Source organism: Globicephala melas, chromosome 21 (assembly GCF_963455315.2).
Source record: "Globicephala melas chromosome 21, mGloMel1.2, whole genome shotgun sequence".
Classification (NCBI taxonomy): Eukaryota; Metazoa; Chordata; class Mammalia; order Artiodactyla; family Delphinidae; genus Globicephala; species Globicephala melas.
In genome coordinates, this window is record NC_083334.1 from 32,186,261 (window position 1) to 32,201,800 (window position 15,540).

General features: G+C 55.3%; 1 protein-coding gene across 2 annotated transcripts in view; it reads left to right on the forward strand.

The window, feature by feature from the left end:
• GPAT4 (glycerol-3-phosphate acyltransferase 4) overlaps window positions 1-851 on the forward strand; it is a 31,501-nt gene extending 30,650 nt beyond the window's left edge. Inside the window, exon 12 of one of the 2 annotated variants that reach the window (XM_030834068.3) lies at window positions 97-850. In XM_030834068.3, the coding sequence (XP_030689928.1) occupies window positions 97-205 (109 nt within the window). In that variant the 3' untranslated portion in view covers window positions 206-850. Of the gene's footprint in view, window positions 1-96 lie in introns of both variants that reach the window. The other variant, XM_070044616.1, reaches the window with a different exon arrangement.
• The last annotated feature ends 14,689 nt before the right edge of the window (window positions 852-15,540 follow it).

The following is a 15,540-nucleotide window of genomic DNA, read 5'->3' on the forward strand; positions in this document are numbered from 1 at the left end:
GGCACGGGCGGCCGGTGGGGGCACACCTGGCCGGGGCGCAGGGCGGCCGCGAGGCTTCTCTGCTCTTGCATCCAGCCCTCCTCTTTCTCTCGTCAGGGACGGTGGTCTGAAGCGGGAGAAGGTGAAGGACACGTTCAAGGAGGAACAGCAGAAGCTGTACAGCAAGATGATCGCTGGCAACCACGAGGACCGGAGCCGGTCCTGAGCCCGCGCTGCCGCCCGGCCACCTCCGCCCGGGACGCAGGCGCCATGGGCCGCTGTGCGCACAGGACTCTTCGGGCTTCTTCGAGCCGCCCGGGCCGCTCCCAGGATGAGCTGCCTTCTTGTTCCTTCTCCGCCGAGTCGGCGGGAGGAGTGCCATTAAAGTCCCTTCCCCACCGTGCCCGTGTGGCCTGAATGCTGGGCGAGAGCCTGCCATCCCCACTCGGGACCCGGGGTGCGGTCTGTCCCCAAGACCCGCCTGTGGGCGGGGACCTCACCAGGCCAGGCCCGCCCCGAGGAAGGCGCAGCCTCGGGGCCCCGCAGACTCGAGAAGAGAACATGTGGTCTGCAGGGGCCCTCGGCAGACTGACGGTCCCCGGCCTGGGCCGCTGGCCACGGGGCCGGGTGGGCATGGGGACCGGTCCTCCCACTCCGGCCGCACTCTGCCAGCTCGGCCTCAGCTGCCCCGCTGTCCCCTGGGCTGGGGGTGTGGCGACACCTACCTCACCGGGTTGCTGTGGCAGCTCACGCGCTACCACGAGGGGAGGCCGGTCAGCTCAGTGTTGCGGCTCCAGGGCCGGGGTGGGGCGGGACGAGGGGAGCTGGAGCTGCCCACGGGGCTCCGGGTTTGTTTCTGTGAGTAAATAAAATTGTCTTCGATGGTGACTGAATTGCGAGGTCTCTTCCTTCACGCGCACGCCCCTGGCTGTGGGCCCGAGCAGCATGCTTCCCAGCAGCAGGCTGGTTCTCTGACTTGAGCCGTCGCGGAGACTTGGCTTCTGGAACAGGGACTAACGCAGGTGGGAAGAAGGTAAAGCCCTCGTGTTAGGTGTTTGCGTAGCTCTGGGTGATTTGGGATTCCCCACATACGGGTGCCGTGGGATTGGAGGTGTGTGACGGCGGGTGGAGGGCGTGCAAGGCGGTCTGGAGGTGAGGGCGGGGGAAGCGACGAGAAAATCCCCGGACAGGGCAGCAGCGGGGGCTCTGGGGGTTGGGTGCCCTGTGGGCTTCACGCAGCAGAGGGAAGCCGCTGGCCGCCTGCGCCAGCCTGTGGTCACCTGGAGGCAGGTCCGAAGCCAGGCCCCTTCCCCCTTATGGCTTCAAGGCTCGCCTGAGTTCACATCCCTCAGGGGAGAGCTGCCTCTCCCCCAACTTCTCTGTCTGTCCGTCCGTCCCTCCCCGCTCCCTGCTCTGGCAGAGCAGCCACCACACCCTTCAGGGTTTTGCCGCGGCCGCGGGGAGGGTCAGCTGTCCGAGCCGCCCTCCAGCCTCGACGTGGGGAGGTGGTGGCAGTGAGCCTGGCTCCAGGGGCTTCTGACCTCAGTCTGAGTCTCCACCCAGCTGCCGGCTGCTCCTGTCCCCTGGATAGCCTCTCATTTCCTCCTACCCGCCCCTGCCAACGGGCAGGAAACTCTGTTTCTCTTTCTATTCCATTTCTCTCAAACTAAAACACTGTTAGGACAGTAAGAACAGCCTCTTATGAACTGTTTTACAAAATGTGCAAGAATAAACAGTGATTTTTAGTCTTTTGTAGGCAGTACTGTTCAGTGTTTAAAAGCTGTCTGGGGACTTCCCTGGTGACACGGTGATTAAGAATCTGCCTGCCAGTGCAGGGGACACGGGTTCGAGCCCTGGTCCAGGAAGATCCCACATGCCACGGAGCAACTAAGCCCGTGCGCCACAACTACTGAGCCTGTGCTCTAGAGCCCGTGAGCCACAACTACTGAGCCCATGCGCTACAACTACTGAAGCCCATGTGCCTAGAGCCTGTGCTCCGCAACAAGAGGAGCCACCGCAATGAGAAGCCCGCGCACTGCAACGAAGACCTAACGCAGCCAAAAATAAATAAAATTTTAAAAACCAACAAAAACACCATTAAAAAAAAAAAGCTATCTGGAATGATCTTTACAAACTGGTCTTAAAGATCAAGTTCCATTTTTAAAAGTTCCCTTTTCTTTCTGCCATTTAGTACGTTTATTTCATAATTTTCATAGGTACTTTTAAACATTTTGCTTTTAGTTTTCTCACATTCTTTTCAGCACATCTGTCTGTTGCTGATGACATAGCAGAGGACTGCAAGAACCTGGTCTAGACTTGCTGCTATGTAAGGAAATACTTGTGGAGACTAATGATTCTTTTCACTGTTACCAGCTGAGAAGGGATGTGAATTACACCCCATAAATAGAAATTTTTATTTAATGCTTGTTACAAGAGTACAGAATCATCAGACCGCTCCATCCTTTTAAATTGGGGACCCTGCAGGCCCCCAGTTATTCATAACTGGCTTGGGATAACTGAGTCGGTCTTGTATGGTTAAACCTCCCGACATTTAGGAATAACAACAATGAAGCAGGTAAAGCAACGTAATGTACAAAATACGCCCACTTCTGGGATCCCAGCACCCGGGAGGACAGGTCTTGGAGTGAAACCAAGTGGTAGTAAGTAGTGGGATGAGTACTGGCCAGCATCAAATCACCTTCCCGACCTGCTACTCATTTGCCGTTTGGGCTTTATTTCTATTTCCTGATCCATAACTTGGGACTTGGGCTAGGTGACCCCTAAGGCCCTTTCCACATCTGAAATGTCTGTAAGTTTTAAACCCCTAGTTCAGACAACTCTGAGCTGTAAAGTCATCTGGGTTCAGACATAAATGAGTTTGAATCCTCTTGCTTCCTGCAGAACACTGGGCTTGTGAAACTCCTTCAGAGGGTGTCACAACATGTCAGAGAGTCCCCAGGGTTTTAGGTGGTAGTGGGGCTGAGTGGATTTGATTGTGCATCTTGGGAAGACTTTTTTCACTGAAACGTGAGCTATTTTTTTTCCCAGCAGGTTGGTGAAGGAACTTTGTGAAAAGGCTGGTAAGATCCCCCTGACGGGAAGCTCTGTAGAAGGCTGTCTCCAGGCCGGGGCTTGGGGAGCTCAGCTTGGCCGAGCAGTCTGACGTGACGTCCAACTTCAGAATTTGATTCTTTACTGGGTCAGACCCCACTGCCGGTCGCCGCCCTGCAGCCCGATGTGAATGTGTGTGTGTGTGTGTGTGTGTGTGTTTTGGGGGGACGGGCCGCAGAGGCCTGAGTGCCCAGACCAGGCCGGGACGAGCCCTCGGGCACCACCCCAGCTCAGCCCTTCACGACAGCACCTCCCCAGCCATGGGCACTAACCCTGCTGTCCTGTGGAAGTCCTCCGGGTCTTTAAACCCTGGCGTTTCCTTCCTGGAGTTGACCTCAGTGGTCTGGGGGATGGCGCTTCCAGCGGTCCCTGATGATCAGAGTCCATGGCGTGGCATGTCCCATCCACCTGCTTTGCATCCCGGGCGGCCAGACTTGATTTCTCTGGTTGCACTTGCCCTGAGTGGCCCGTCGCCCGGGCTGGGAGGGCAGCTGCACGCACACTGCCTCTGGACGGGCCCAGAGACTGCCATCCCGCCATCCGTCTTGCGCTGCGCTAACCCTCCTCTCCCCCAGTCAATATGTCTCTCTCCGATGGGAAAGTTAATAAATTTTGCTCTAGATTAAAAGTATTGATCATTTCATTTGTAAACGATAAATAAAAAGGGGGAACTTTTCATCGCAGCAGGGGTAGCGTCAGGTGTGTTTTGCGGGTGAAATTGCGCTGGCTGTCGAGGGGGTGGGCTTCTTATATGCATTCCAGCCGGCCAGCGGCATTGATTTCCTATTAGTCTCCCAGCACCACCCAGTACCACATCATTCCGGTACCTGCTATTAATGGTCTTTTGATAAATAATCACTTGTAAGTCAATAAATTTTTATTAAACAGTGTGGCTCTTTGATTTATTAAAATCCGACCATGTTTGTCTGGGAGAAAAAGGATGCTGAATTGAAGTGGAGGTTTTCATACATCTTCCTGACACCGAGCGGTCACGGCACTCCAGAGAAAAACAATTGCGTTTTAACAGAAACGAAACAGCCGAGTTTGGAACTTGGGCCCAGGGAAACTTTATCTCCAGCAGCCTTGAGGCTCACTCTGCAGGCAGCAGCTGCAGGCCGGGGGCGCCGAGTCAAGAACTTGCTGTTTGCTTCCGAGAGGGGCGAGGTGCCAGGGCTGGGCCCCCGCGATTGCCACCTGGGCAGCACAGACCCTCGTGCTGCAGGCGACCCGCCGTGCACCCTGGAGTAGTCACCCTGGACGGACAGACGTTTGGGATCCATGAGAAGAGTTGGACGGCGGGACCTCTTAGCTTCCTCCCTGGTCAAATCACCAAAGTCACACCTTGCGGCAGGAAATGCCAAGAAGTGGCTCATGTGTTAGGTGGAGGTCTGGCTATACGGATTATCTCAGAAAGTGGGCTAACGAGCTGAAGATTGGAGTCTTTTTTTGGTGAGATTGTCATTGGCATAAAATTCGCTGTAAAGGATTTGGCAAGTTTTCACTGAGACTGATATGGCCCCAAACAGACTTGTGTACAGAGAGGCCCAACCACTGGGTACAGAACCAGAACTCCCAGCCCGGAGGGAAGTATGAGACCCGGGAAATGCTCTTATTAGGACTGATGGCCGACCCCAACCCTGCCCTGATCCAGGCCACTGCTGCACCCTCTTTTCCATTCATAACCAGCGTGACAGGTGTTAACGGGAAGGGGCTGCTGAAGCGAGGGTGGCTAGTAAGAAGTTCAGCTGAGGGCTTGAATGTTTTTAAACCTATTATAAAACGTTTAAATCACATTTTAAGATGTTTTAAAATTTTAATATTTTAAACCTGCTGCAAGGTTTCTCTTGTTGCTTGAGTTCCTTTTCTGTCCTGGTCTTGGGGGTGACAGCTGCGGCATCGGGGACCCTGAAGGTGGGCAGGATTCAGGTGCACAGGGCAGGTGAGTGGTGACACGGCTGTCCTGGAGCATGGCCCGTTCTGCCCCATTTTGAGGGGTTGCCCGAGATGCCCAGCCTCTCCCTGGAGGAGCTTTGGGTCCTGTCCCTAGGGGTTGGTCCCACTCACCCCTAGTGGGGCGTAGAGGTAAGCCCAGGCCAGAAAGCCACAGGACAGCTGTCTAGAACGTGAGTAACAGTAAGTATATTCTGCACTTCACACGTGCACAGTTCAAGTCCACTTTCAAGGTGAAACTGGAGACGTGGCCCATGCTTCACCTGGGCTTCACTTCTAGCCTTTGTTAATTCTCCCCGACTTCCCTCCCCTGTCCTTGCTCATTCAACTCTGCGTTAGGACTTCAGTGGGGCAGCTGGAGAAGACTCATCTTAGGGTTTCTTGCGCTCTGTGTGTTTCCTTCCGGGAATTCTGAGTCAAGTACATTAACTTGGGAGAGAAGTGACTCCTGCTGTCCGGCTTCTGTTCCAGCTGACGGCGGGGGGTCGGGGGCGAGTGAGGTCGGCACAAGGAGTTAGAGGGGCATCTGGCCAGCGCCAGGCAGGCACCTGCCGCTCCTGTAGGCACAGCCAGGCAGGAGGCGGCGGGGAACGGTGGACGGTGGGAAGCTCTGTTTCCCTAGAGAATAAGAGTGGAGGCCTGAAGCTTCTAGAATGGAAGACCCGGTGATCCCGGAGACCTGTGACCCCAGGGTCCGCAAACTGCACTTCACTGCACATAATGCTCCGCGTACTGCAGACTCAGCGCCGAGGGGCGGGGACTGGGGTCGGGAGGTGAGCTGGTACCGTCGCATCAGATGCCATCCGGAGCCCTGGGGCAAGATGTTCTGCTCCCCCCCCGCCCCCTCCCGCCCTGTTTTGGGGGTCTGGACAGACACCGACCCTCCCGAGCTGAGGAGCGGCTCTGCAGGGGGGCCGAGGGCGCCCAGCTCTTGCGGCGCCTTCCCGGGCTCGGGAAGGGCTGCGAGCCCTCGGATTGATCCCCCAGCCGTGATCTGTCATTTCTCCGAGGCAGGCGCTGTTTTCTCTTGCTTCAGGAGCCCCTTCGACACCTGCTTTATTTTTCTTCCTGTGCTGACGTGACGGGAGACAGGTGTTAAACTACTTAATCACTTTAAAATTGTTTTAATTTTCTGGTTTTTATTGATCGCTCCAGCACCAATTAATCAGCTCACTGGACCAGGCAGTTAGTACATTAAAAATTGTCAGGGAGGCCGTGCATCTTGCAAAATGTCTAAAAAATATTCGGCTAGCAAATTTCGTTTTTCTTTGGCACGCAGCAGCCCTTGGGCCGCAGAACTCCCACTCTCGAGGGGCCTCCGCCTCTGGGGCTCGAGTCCGGGAGTATTCGGGGTGCAGGGAGCTTCCGGTAGGAAGGACGGAAGCAGGTGCCTGTTTCATCACTGATTTGCATCTTTCCTTCCACTTTTGTTCTCTGCTTCCAGAACAACATTGGATCTCCTTTCCCCAAGAGGGTTGGTAATTTTCGGGGATGCAGTGCTCGCTCTGGACCCCATGTCTGGACCCCAAGGACTCTGCTATCTGTAACTGCCCTTGCGACTGGCCGGGCGCCAGGCCCGCAGCCAGGGTCCCTTTCCCCAGCACTTTTAACTTGTCCCGCTGACGCCAAAGCCACCTCTCTGGGGCAGCGGCGCTGCTATACTTGGTAAACTCTGTGGCAGGTGGCTGCGGGTCACGCCGCCTTGTCCCTGGCAGCCGGCAGTGCGCCTGAAGTCCGTCCATGGAATGTTCTGGACAGCCCCACCCCGTTGGTCACCCGGTCCTGTGTGGCAAACCTTTGCTACTTGTCTTTTATCACCTGATTAACTGCTTGGCTGTACTTTCTTTTTTAAAAAATTCATTTATTTTAAATTTAGATTCTATTGGCGTCTAGTTGATTTACAAGGCTGTGTGAGTTCCAGGTGTACAGCAAAGCCATGCGGTTATACATATACATATATTCATTCTGTTTTAGATTCTTTTGTACTTTCTAAATTAAATAAAACGTGGACCGAATAAACCAGGGGCTTCCAAAATCATTTCTTGGGGGTAGAAATTTGTTTTCCGGTTTTCCCATTTTTGCCATTTTTTGCCACTCACTTTCCAAAAGCGAGCACCTTATATCTTCTGTGACAAATGAAGTATCAAGCAGCCTGTCTGCGTGGTCTGAGTTGCTTGTCCCCTTCCAGTGGGTACCACCCTCGCAAGCATCTCTCACCCATCACACCCTCTTCCTTCTACTCCCAGCTGACTGAGGGAAGCTCTCTTTCTCTTCTTCCCCGCTTCCTTCCCCGACCCTTCACTGTTCAGTCTGGGGCCCCCTCTGGAGCCAGGGCCTGCAGCCCCCTCTGAGCCGGGGGCAGGTACAGGCAGCGCCCGCCTGTGGCTGGGGGACTTATCTCCCCCGGCACCCGGCCGCACCCGTGCTTATTAATTGGTATATGACTGGGCTCGGGCGTATAATCTCATATTGATTTTCCCTCCGGAAGCCACAGCTTTATTTGCTCACATCTGCCCTGTGTTTAATTGGTGCTTTGCTCTGGAAAGGAGGGATCTTATCGGCCGGTTTGGGTTCTTTTCCTGGGGCACACAGGCACACACACACCCTCACACTCAAGTCAGTGGCCCAGCCCGGCTGCTCCCTGCCCCTCCCTCAGTGAGCCATTCCTGGGGCGGGGCGGTGGAGAACGACCCAGAAGGGCCTTCTGGAGTCTTCCCGTCTTTACACTTATCCTCACGCGTTGTACTTGATCCCGCCTGCAGTGAAAGTGCCTGTGTGAGGCTTACTGGGGAAATGCTGGCTTTGGAGTCGGACCTGGGTTCAAACCCACCTGCTCTCCGTGTGTGGCCTCGAGGCTAACCTATTGCATTTTTCTGCACGGCAGTACCTCCCTTTTTAAATTTTTATTTATTTATTTAATTGAAGTATAGTTGATTTACAATGTTGTGCTAATTTCTGCTGTACAGCTTGCAGTATCTTCTTTATCTGAGAAAAAGGCAGCATACCTGCTTTGGAGGATTCTTGGGAACTATGGGTCAGTCACCACACACAGTGCCGGGCACTTAGTAGGTGCTCAGTAAACAGTGGCCCCATTCAGCCCGTGCTGGTGTGAGAGATCATAGCCTTGTGTGCTGGGAAGAAAAAGAAAAAGGTGTCTCTGGCAGCCACTGTGTCCCCACGGGGTAGGGAGCATGTGTCCCTAGGCCCACGGTGCAGGGAGAGAGGCTCTGCCCCGATGCACTGCTGTTACCACCCCCTTGTCTGCGGCCAGCACCTGGGCTGTGAGGTTTTGTTTTTCTCTTCTAACCACAGTCCCGCATCTGGGCGGTCCCGCACCCCACCCTGGGGTGTTCATAGCAAAGGGAAGACATAAAGGCCAGAGGTAAACACGAATTTCCTATTGACACAACATTAATTCTCCTGCTTGGACAGGTGAATGTGCTTTCACTCACTTTACCAAGATTAATGATGTGTGTTTGCCCACTAAGAGAGGCCTAATGAAGGGCCCTGAATGAGAGCCTTCTGGGTTGGCTGTGGGAAAGAGGCCGGCAAGCTGCTCTACGTGGGGGGCAACCAGCCTCTCCACCACTGCCAACATCACCGCCTTCCCCCTGGAACGAGTAGGACGAGACAACTGTTGGTTTAAGAATGTGTCCTGGGGACTTCCCTGGTGACGCAGTGGTTAAGAATCCGCCTGCTAACGCAGGGGACACGGGTTCAATCCCTGGTCTGGGAAGATCCCACATGCCGCGGAGCAGCTAAACCCGCGTGCCACAACTACTGAGCCTGCGCTCTAGAGCCCGTGTGCCGCAACTAGTGAGCCCATGTGCCACAACTACTGAAACCCACGCACCTACAGCCCGTGCTTTGCAACAAGAGAAGCCACCACAATGAGAAGCCCGTGCACCACAACGAAGAGTAGCCCCCGCTCGCCGCAACTAGAGAAAGCTCGTGTGCAGCAATGAAGACCCAATGCAGCCAAAAAATAAATAAAAGTAAAAAAAAAAATTTCCACATATCAAAACATTAAAAAAAAAAAGAATGTGTCCTGCCCCAGGGGGTTCTGCTTGAGGTTAGCCCGCCCAGCCCGCCCCCCCGTCCTCTGAAGCTCTCTTCCCACCTGTGCAAACTGGGTCCTCGCCCCACCTGCCCCCAAAGCTGTCGTCAAAGGTCGGGTCAGCCTCTGGTTCATTGCTCTGAAGAGTGACAGAGTATTGGAGGGGCCAGGTCAGGGCATCTAAGGTGGGGCTTCTGGGAGAGAAGCATCAGGACCACCGAGGATGCTCTGTCTGAGCCCTTAGGGCAGAAGGCTCCTGGGCCTGCAAGTGACTGGTAACAAGACTGGATCTGAGCAGCTTCTGTTCTGTTACTCGTAGACTCGGCACAGCTCAAACATGGCAAGAAGGGGCCTGCAGCTCGACTCTTCTCAGCAGAGCAGCACAAGACAGATGATAGAGGAGGCTGCAGGGGGTGGCACAGCAGGGGGTGGCACGGCAGGGGGTGGGAGGCGGCTGCTACTCCAAATCCTGGACTCTTAGGGTCTCTGGAGGATTTCCTCAGCCTTGGGGGTGGGGCGGACAGACCACCCATCTCCTCCCAGGCAGCCTGAGCCGGCAGACATGCCGCCACCCACCGGCCGCAACATAAGTGTGGCTCCCCACCAGGGCTAGGCGCTGCTCTCATCAGGAATCTGATCACGGCTTGGAAGAATAAAAGCTGGGGATGGGAGGTTTAACCCAGTCCCTTCCTGTCACGAAGGATGGTCCATTACCGGGGGCCAGAGCCGAGAGAGGAGAGCTGGGGAGTAAAGAGGGGAAGTGCGGGGACAGCTGTCAAGGAAGGAAGGCAGGGAAACCCGAACCCAGGGCAGCTCCCCTTTGGCCATCTGTCCCCATGTCCCTACAGGCTCCCTGGCAGGGCCAGCCTATAAGCAAACAACAGGGGTAAAAGAAACATTTTTTTACTCCAATAGTGTTCTTTGAGCTGTAAATTATAGAAACCCAGCTCAACCAGACTGAAGACAAAAGGGTGTGTCTTGTCTCCTGAAAAGGCTAGGCTTGGCTGAAACACTGTCACCAGTTCAGTCCCGCTCTCAGATCCTCTTTCCACCGGGCTGGCCCCTTCCCGGGCAGGCCAATGGCCAGGCCACTTGGCGCTCCAGGTAGAGAGGGAAGCGGGCACTCCCCAGAGCAACCTGGTCCTTCGCTCATTGGTCGGGACTGAGCCGCGGGCCCATCCCTGGACCAATCCATCACGTGACTGGGGAGGTGGCATTCACTGATTGGCTTAGAGTGGTGTCAATCATCCGTGCCCGGAGATGGGGGTGGGTCGGCCTGCCCACACAAGATCAATCAAAAAAATGGCAGGTAGGTTGTTCTCCAGGGTGGCCTTATCAGAGGCCGCAGGGGTCCACACCCGGGGAGCCCAAACCACAGAAGCGCGCTGTGCCCTTTTCCTCCTCGCAGAGGGGAAGCTGCCGTTTACTGGGCAGTGCACAGTACTCTACAGTTTTCCCGCAGCTGGGCTGCAGAGCCCTCTGCCCTGGCTGTTTCCACCGTGGCATGTGGTGCCCCGGCCAAAGCAGCGCTGGAACTGCAAGGCCAACGCTGCTTTCTCTTCCAGAACATAGAGGCAGCGGGTTAGCAAATTCCTTAGTTAGGGCAGGGTCTCTCCCAAGAGCCCTTGGAGGTTTGAGTGTATCAGATCTTTCCATAGTATCACAGGCACAGGACTGATGCCAGTGGCAGCAGGAAACCAGAAGGGTCCTGCCATCTCTCTGTCCTTCCTGAGGAAGAAGACCCAGACCCTCTGCTCCTTTTCTTGCACCCCTGCTGCCTTCCCTGGCTATGTGGGTCTTTGTCTCCTGGGCAGGAAGGAAAAGTTGTAGAATTCAGCGTGGGTCACAGAACAACTCAGGGAGAGCCAACGTGAATTTAAGTCAAATTGGGCTTCTAAGATCACCATTTGCCAAATTTGTCCACTGCCAAGTCCTGGGGCACTTGCTAACCAGGCACATTCCAGGGCCACACCCGCCCAGAATATCCCGGAAAGGCCCTGGGTATCTGTATGTCTGACAAGGCCTAGCATCAGGTGAGCTTAGGAGACTGCCTAAATGAATATTTTCTCTGGCTGTGGCGTGTCTGCTCCATCCAGGGACACTGGCCATCAATTATAAAGCATCAGAAACCATACCGAGAAGAACGGTGTTCACTGTAACCGTGCACTGCAGTGCCCTTGAGCAGGGAGCCTTTGATGAGGGGCCCTCATCTAGTCCGCTTGTGTCCTCTGTAACTTGCAGGTCCTCATACACCTGGCAGCTGACACAGCCCTGGCCTTAGAATGGAAAGACAAGGAGTTTTGACCTTGGGTACATAGATTCATAGCATTTGAAACCACGTAAAACACAGTTGGAACCTGACTGTGAGCAAAAGGAGAGATCATTCTGGGGACAAGAAAGCAGCTGCTACAGGTGCTACAAGGCACACGCAGCCCTCCCAGGCAAGGCCACGGCCACCTCAGGTGCGGGACGAGGCTCAGAGAGGCCCAGAGCCGAGACGCAGGGCGGCAACTCTTAGCAGTGGCTGACAAAGGAGAAAGGGGGATTTCAGAAGCACAGGTCCCCGTGGGCATTTGGTGATGGGATAGAAAGCCCAACTTAGGTCAGTGCATCTCTATGTATCTAACAGTTTTTTGTTGAGCACCTAATTTGGGCCAGGCTCTGTGCTCTGAGAAAAGGAGGGTCGTCCATACACACTCACACGGTCATGCCCGCCGTCCATCTTCTCGCGCCTACAAACCACCTGGGGATCTGGCTACAAATGCAGATTCGGATTCGGGAGGGTTGAGATGGGACCTGCGAGTCTGCATTTCTAACAAGTGCCCCGGGGAGGCTGCTGCTGCTCGTCCATGGACCATGTCTTAGGGTATCGAGGCTTCAGAGCAGGACGTATAGACCCACATGCCTTCAGGGATCAGACAGGGGATGGACCCTGTGGGGACCAGGCCGGGGATGTGCCAGGAAATCGTGAGGGTCACTCACGGCACCAGGCTTGCTCGGCCTACAGACCAGCTAAAGTTTCTGTAAATGCACTGTTCTGCCCCCGCAAAGAAACACGTCTGCAAACTGAATTCAACCCTCAGCATCTGACTTGACTCCGTGGCCCAGAGTCCAGAACCTCAGGCTTTTGGCAGGTAAATGAATCTGGTCACACACGAGGCCTTCCATAACCTCCCGATAGCAGCTGACCTGCCGGGGCTTGAGTACTTATAGGAATGGGTAGCTGTGACTTTGAACCTGCCTGTCCCACTGTGAAGAAGACCCGCTTAGGACTGGCTCTGCCGCTTCCTGGCGGAAGGAAGGAGAGGGTGTGAGCACGCCGCTATGGGAATGCCCGCCCCCTTTTACACCTTGCAGGTGACTTCAGTGCATCTTCTGCTGGGTCTTGCTGATAACCATATCAGCTTCACTTTACAGATGAGGAGACTGATTTCAAGAGGTTACCTAACTTGGTCACGGTGACCCAGCGACTACTTGGTGACATGGGGACCCAGACTCGGGCCTGTCGGCCTCCACAGCCCTCTTGAAATAACATAGCAGATACTGTTGGGTGTCTGTATATGCCACGCATGCTCGTGAGCTCTGATCTTACAGAGACCGTGAGAGGTATGTATAATTACTCCTATCTTACAGATGAGTAAACTGAAGCTCAGAGGTTAAGTCACTCGCCCAGTGACACAGAGAGTGGTGGCGCCAGTGTTCGAGCCCAGCTCTAACTGAACCCAGTCCCCTCTGCCATGCTCAGGCAAAGACTCGGGCTGGCTGGTATCTGGGCTCAAATCCTGGGGGTGGCTGAGAAGGAGGAGGGATTGCCAGCAGTGAGATTTCAGTCCCCATTCTTTTCTTTGATTGTTGCCATCGGGATATGGCCATTCGGAACCTGCTAAGACACTGTCATCCCTAGCTTCAGCCCCGCCCTGCTCGGGACACGTCAGGTCTTTCCTACACTGGAAGCCGCAAGCGGGAGGGCTGTGGACGGGGCAGAGTCTTGCCTGCCTTGGGAGCCTCCTGGGCTGCTGGCAGGGCAGGACTCGGTCGCTCTCAGGAGCCTAGGGCTGAGCGTCTTTCTCTTTATTCCTCCCACAGGAGAAAAGTTTCTCCTGTGGTCAGAGGGAAGTTGCCAGAAGCATGAATATTCTTAAGGTCGTGTAGTTTTCTTTAACTCAGCACATACAAGAAGGCCCTTTGTGACCAGGAATGGAGAAGGAGAAGGGGGGTGCTGTGACTTATGATTTCTTTATGATGGATGAAGTGAAATAGTCCTGAGTTCCTCCCAGCTACACACACACACACACACACACACACACAAACACGAGTGTGCTCGCATCCACAGAGGGCAAAATTTATCCAAATTACCCTCGGGCATCTGGGCCATTCACCTGTGGCTCTTCTCCTCCTTCAAACTGGGAATCTGGTCCCTAGATGAGGCCTGAGCAGTGCCTCTTCCTCGCTTGGCCCCATACTTGGGAGCAGGGGTGAGGTAGGGGGACTCCAGGAAGGCTGGAGGCCTTGACTCAGAGGTTCCAGTGACAGGTGTCCCAGAACTTGGACATTGGAGGAAGTTTTGTTTAGCTCAGCAAATGTTTCCTCGGCAGAAAAAATTTTCCCTTCACTTGATATAATACTGACCCCAGACAATGTGACTCAGACATGCAAGAATTATAGCTATAATAGAGTGTTAGGATTGTAATACACTTACGAAGAAGGCATACGAGCCCAGTTTTCTTGTCCCTGGCTTCTCCCCACGCCTGCCTCATGACTTTGCACCTGCATTATGTTGAAAGCCTCCTCTGGCCAGCAGACTCTCCTCAACGTGCTCAGGAAATCCTGGGCCCCGTCTGGCTCACAGAGTTTTTCGTCTCTGTGGCTGTACCCGGAGGGTCCTTGGGTCCTCCCAGGTGGCCGTCCGGCCTGCTGCAGCTCAGGACCCCCGTGTCAGCTTGTGGCCAGGAGCATACAGGCAGGTGCGTCCTTATTTCCTTCCCACCTTACGTGGAGAGAGACCGAGTGTGGGCCTCATTGTGGAATGAGGATCACAGCTCAGAAGCATCCTATGTCTTCTTGTTATGGCCCTCCATCCTCCGGGTCCAGCAGGGTTATGATGAAGCCTTGGTGCCGCTGTTTCCAAGAGGCCCCGAGCTGGGGTCTCCCTCCCACCCTCCTTCCCGCTCCAGGCTGACTGCACCAGCCCATTCTCCCACCCTTTGGGGCCCAAGGGACCACAGAAGGACTTGCTGGGACAGCAAAGGGGGCAGGCTTCTCACAGCTCGGAGGCCTCCTGGAGCTGTCATAGACGGTTACAGCTGGAAGGTCCTGAAAGCACATCTCATCCCAGCCTCTGGTTTTACAGGAGAGGCCTGCAAAAGGCGCCGCCCCTCGCGGTAGACGTGAGGGCCTGGGCGTCAGCTCAGGTGGCCTCATCCCACTTCTGGAACTTGGTGTAGGTACCTTCTGGGCCTGTGTTTTCTCATCCATGCAAGAGGGACAAGCCCTCCTCCCGGGTTTCCGGTGGGGTCACGTGACATCGTCGGGCCTTCCACGTCGGAAGAGTTAGTAGGTGTTCAGTCGTTGTCATTGCTGCTATTCTCTGCCCCGGGATCTTTTCCTTACGGTACCGAATTCCCCACAGATAATTTCCCCCATGAGGCCATGAGCTCCTACAGGTCAAGGACCCTGCTGAACGCCTCTCGGGCTTCTGTACTATGGCGCTGCCTGGCGCATACCACCGAGACTTACCCACGCCTGCAGAGCCCTGTCCCCTGGGGGCAGAGACGCTGCCCTCTGGAGGGGCCCCCCCGGCAGCTGGCTCGCCTGGGACCCCACAGACAGTTTTTCGGAAACACATGAGCCATGGGGAGGTTTCTGGGACTTTTATTTTTACCCTTTATTTGTTAAAAGCCAGTGAAGATGGGCGACTGCTTGGTGCCTTTTGTGCTGCATTCCTCTAGGGCCTCACCCACCCCGCCTGCTGCCGCCCCCCGTCCTTCCCACCTGCTGGGCAGCGCCCTCCGCAGCACCAGCTCCAAGGCCAGGCTGCTGGGTGCTCCCGGGAAGGGAGGGTTGTGGGTTCCATGCGAGCCCCTCCCGCCAGGTCCTCTCCTCTCCTGCGGGGGTACCCCATTGGAGGAACAGGGGGTTCTGAGGTCCCTTCCTGCCCCGAGTCCCTCCCCGGCGGGATGCTCCCTTCTCTCTGGGGGTCCTGTCCGTGCACTGGCAGGCACCGAGGGGAGCCCAGGTGGGAGGCTCTGGGGTGCAGCATGGGTGCCGGCGTTTCCCACCTTCTCTCTGCCTCTTACCCCAGTGGGCGCTTCTAATCTCTTCCCGTCCTGGGTTGGGGGATCCCCTCTGAGGGCAGAGTGGAGAAGGGATCACAGGAGGACAGCTCCTCCCAAGGGCACGATCCTTGAGTTGGGTGTCAGGGGTATTCCTTCTTTGCTGGGACC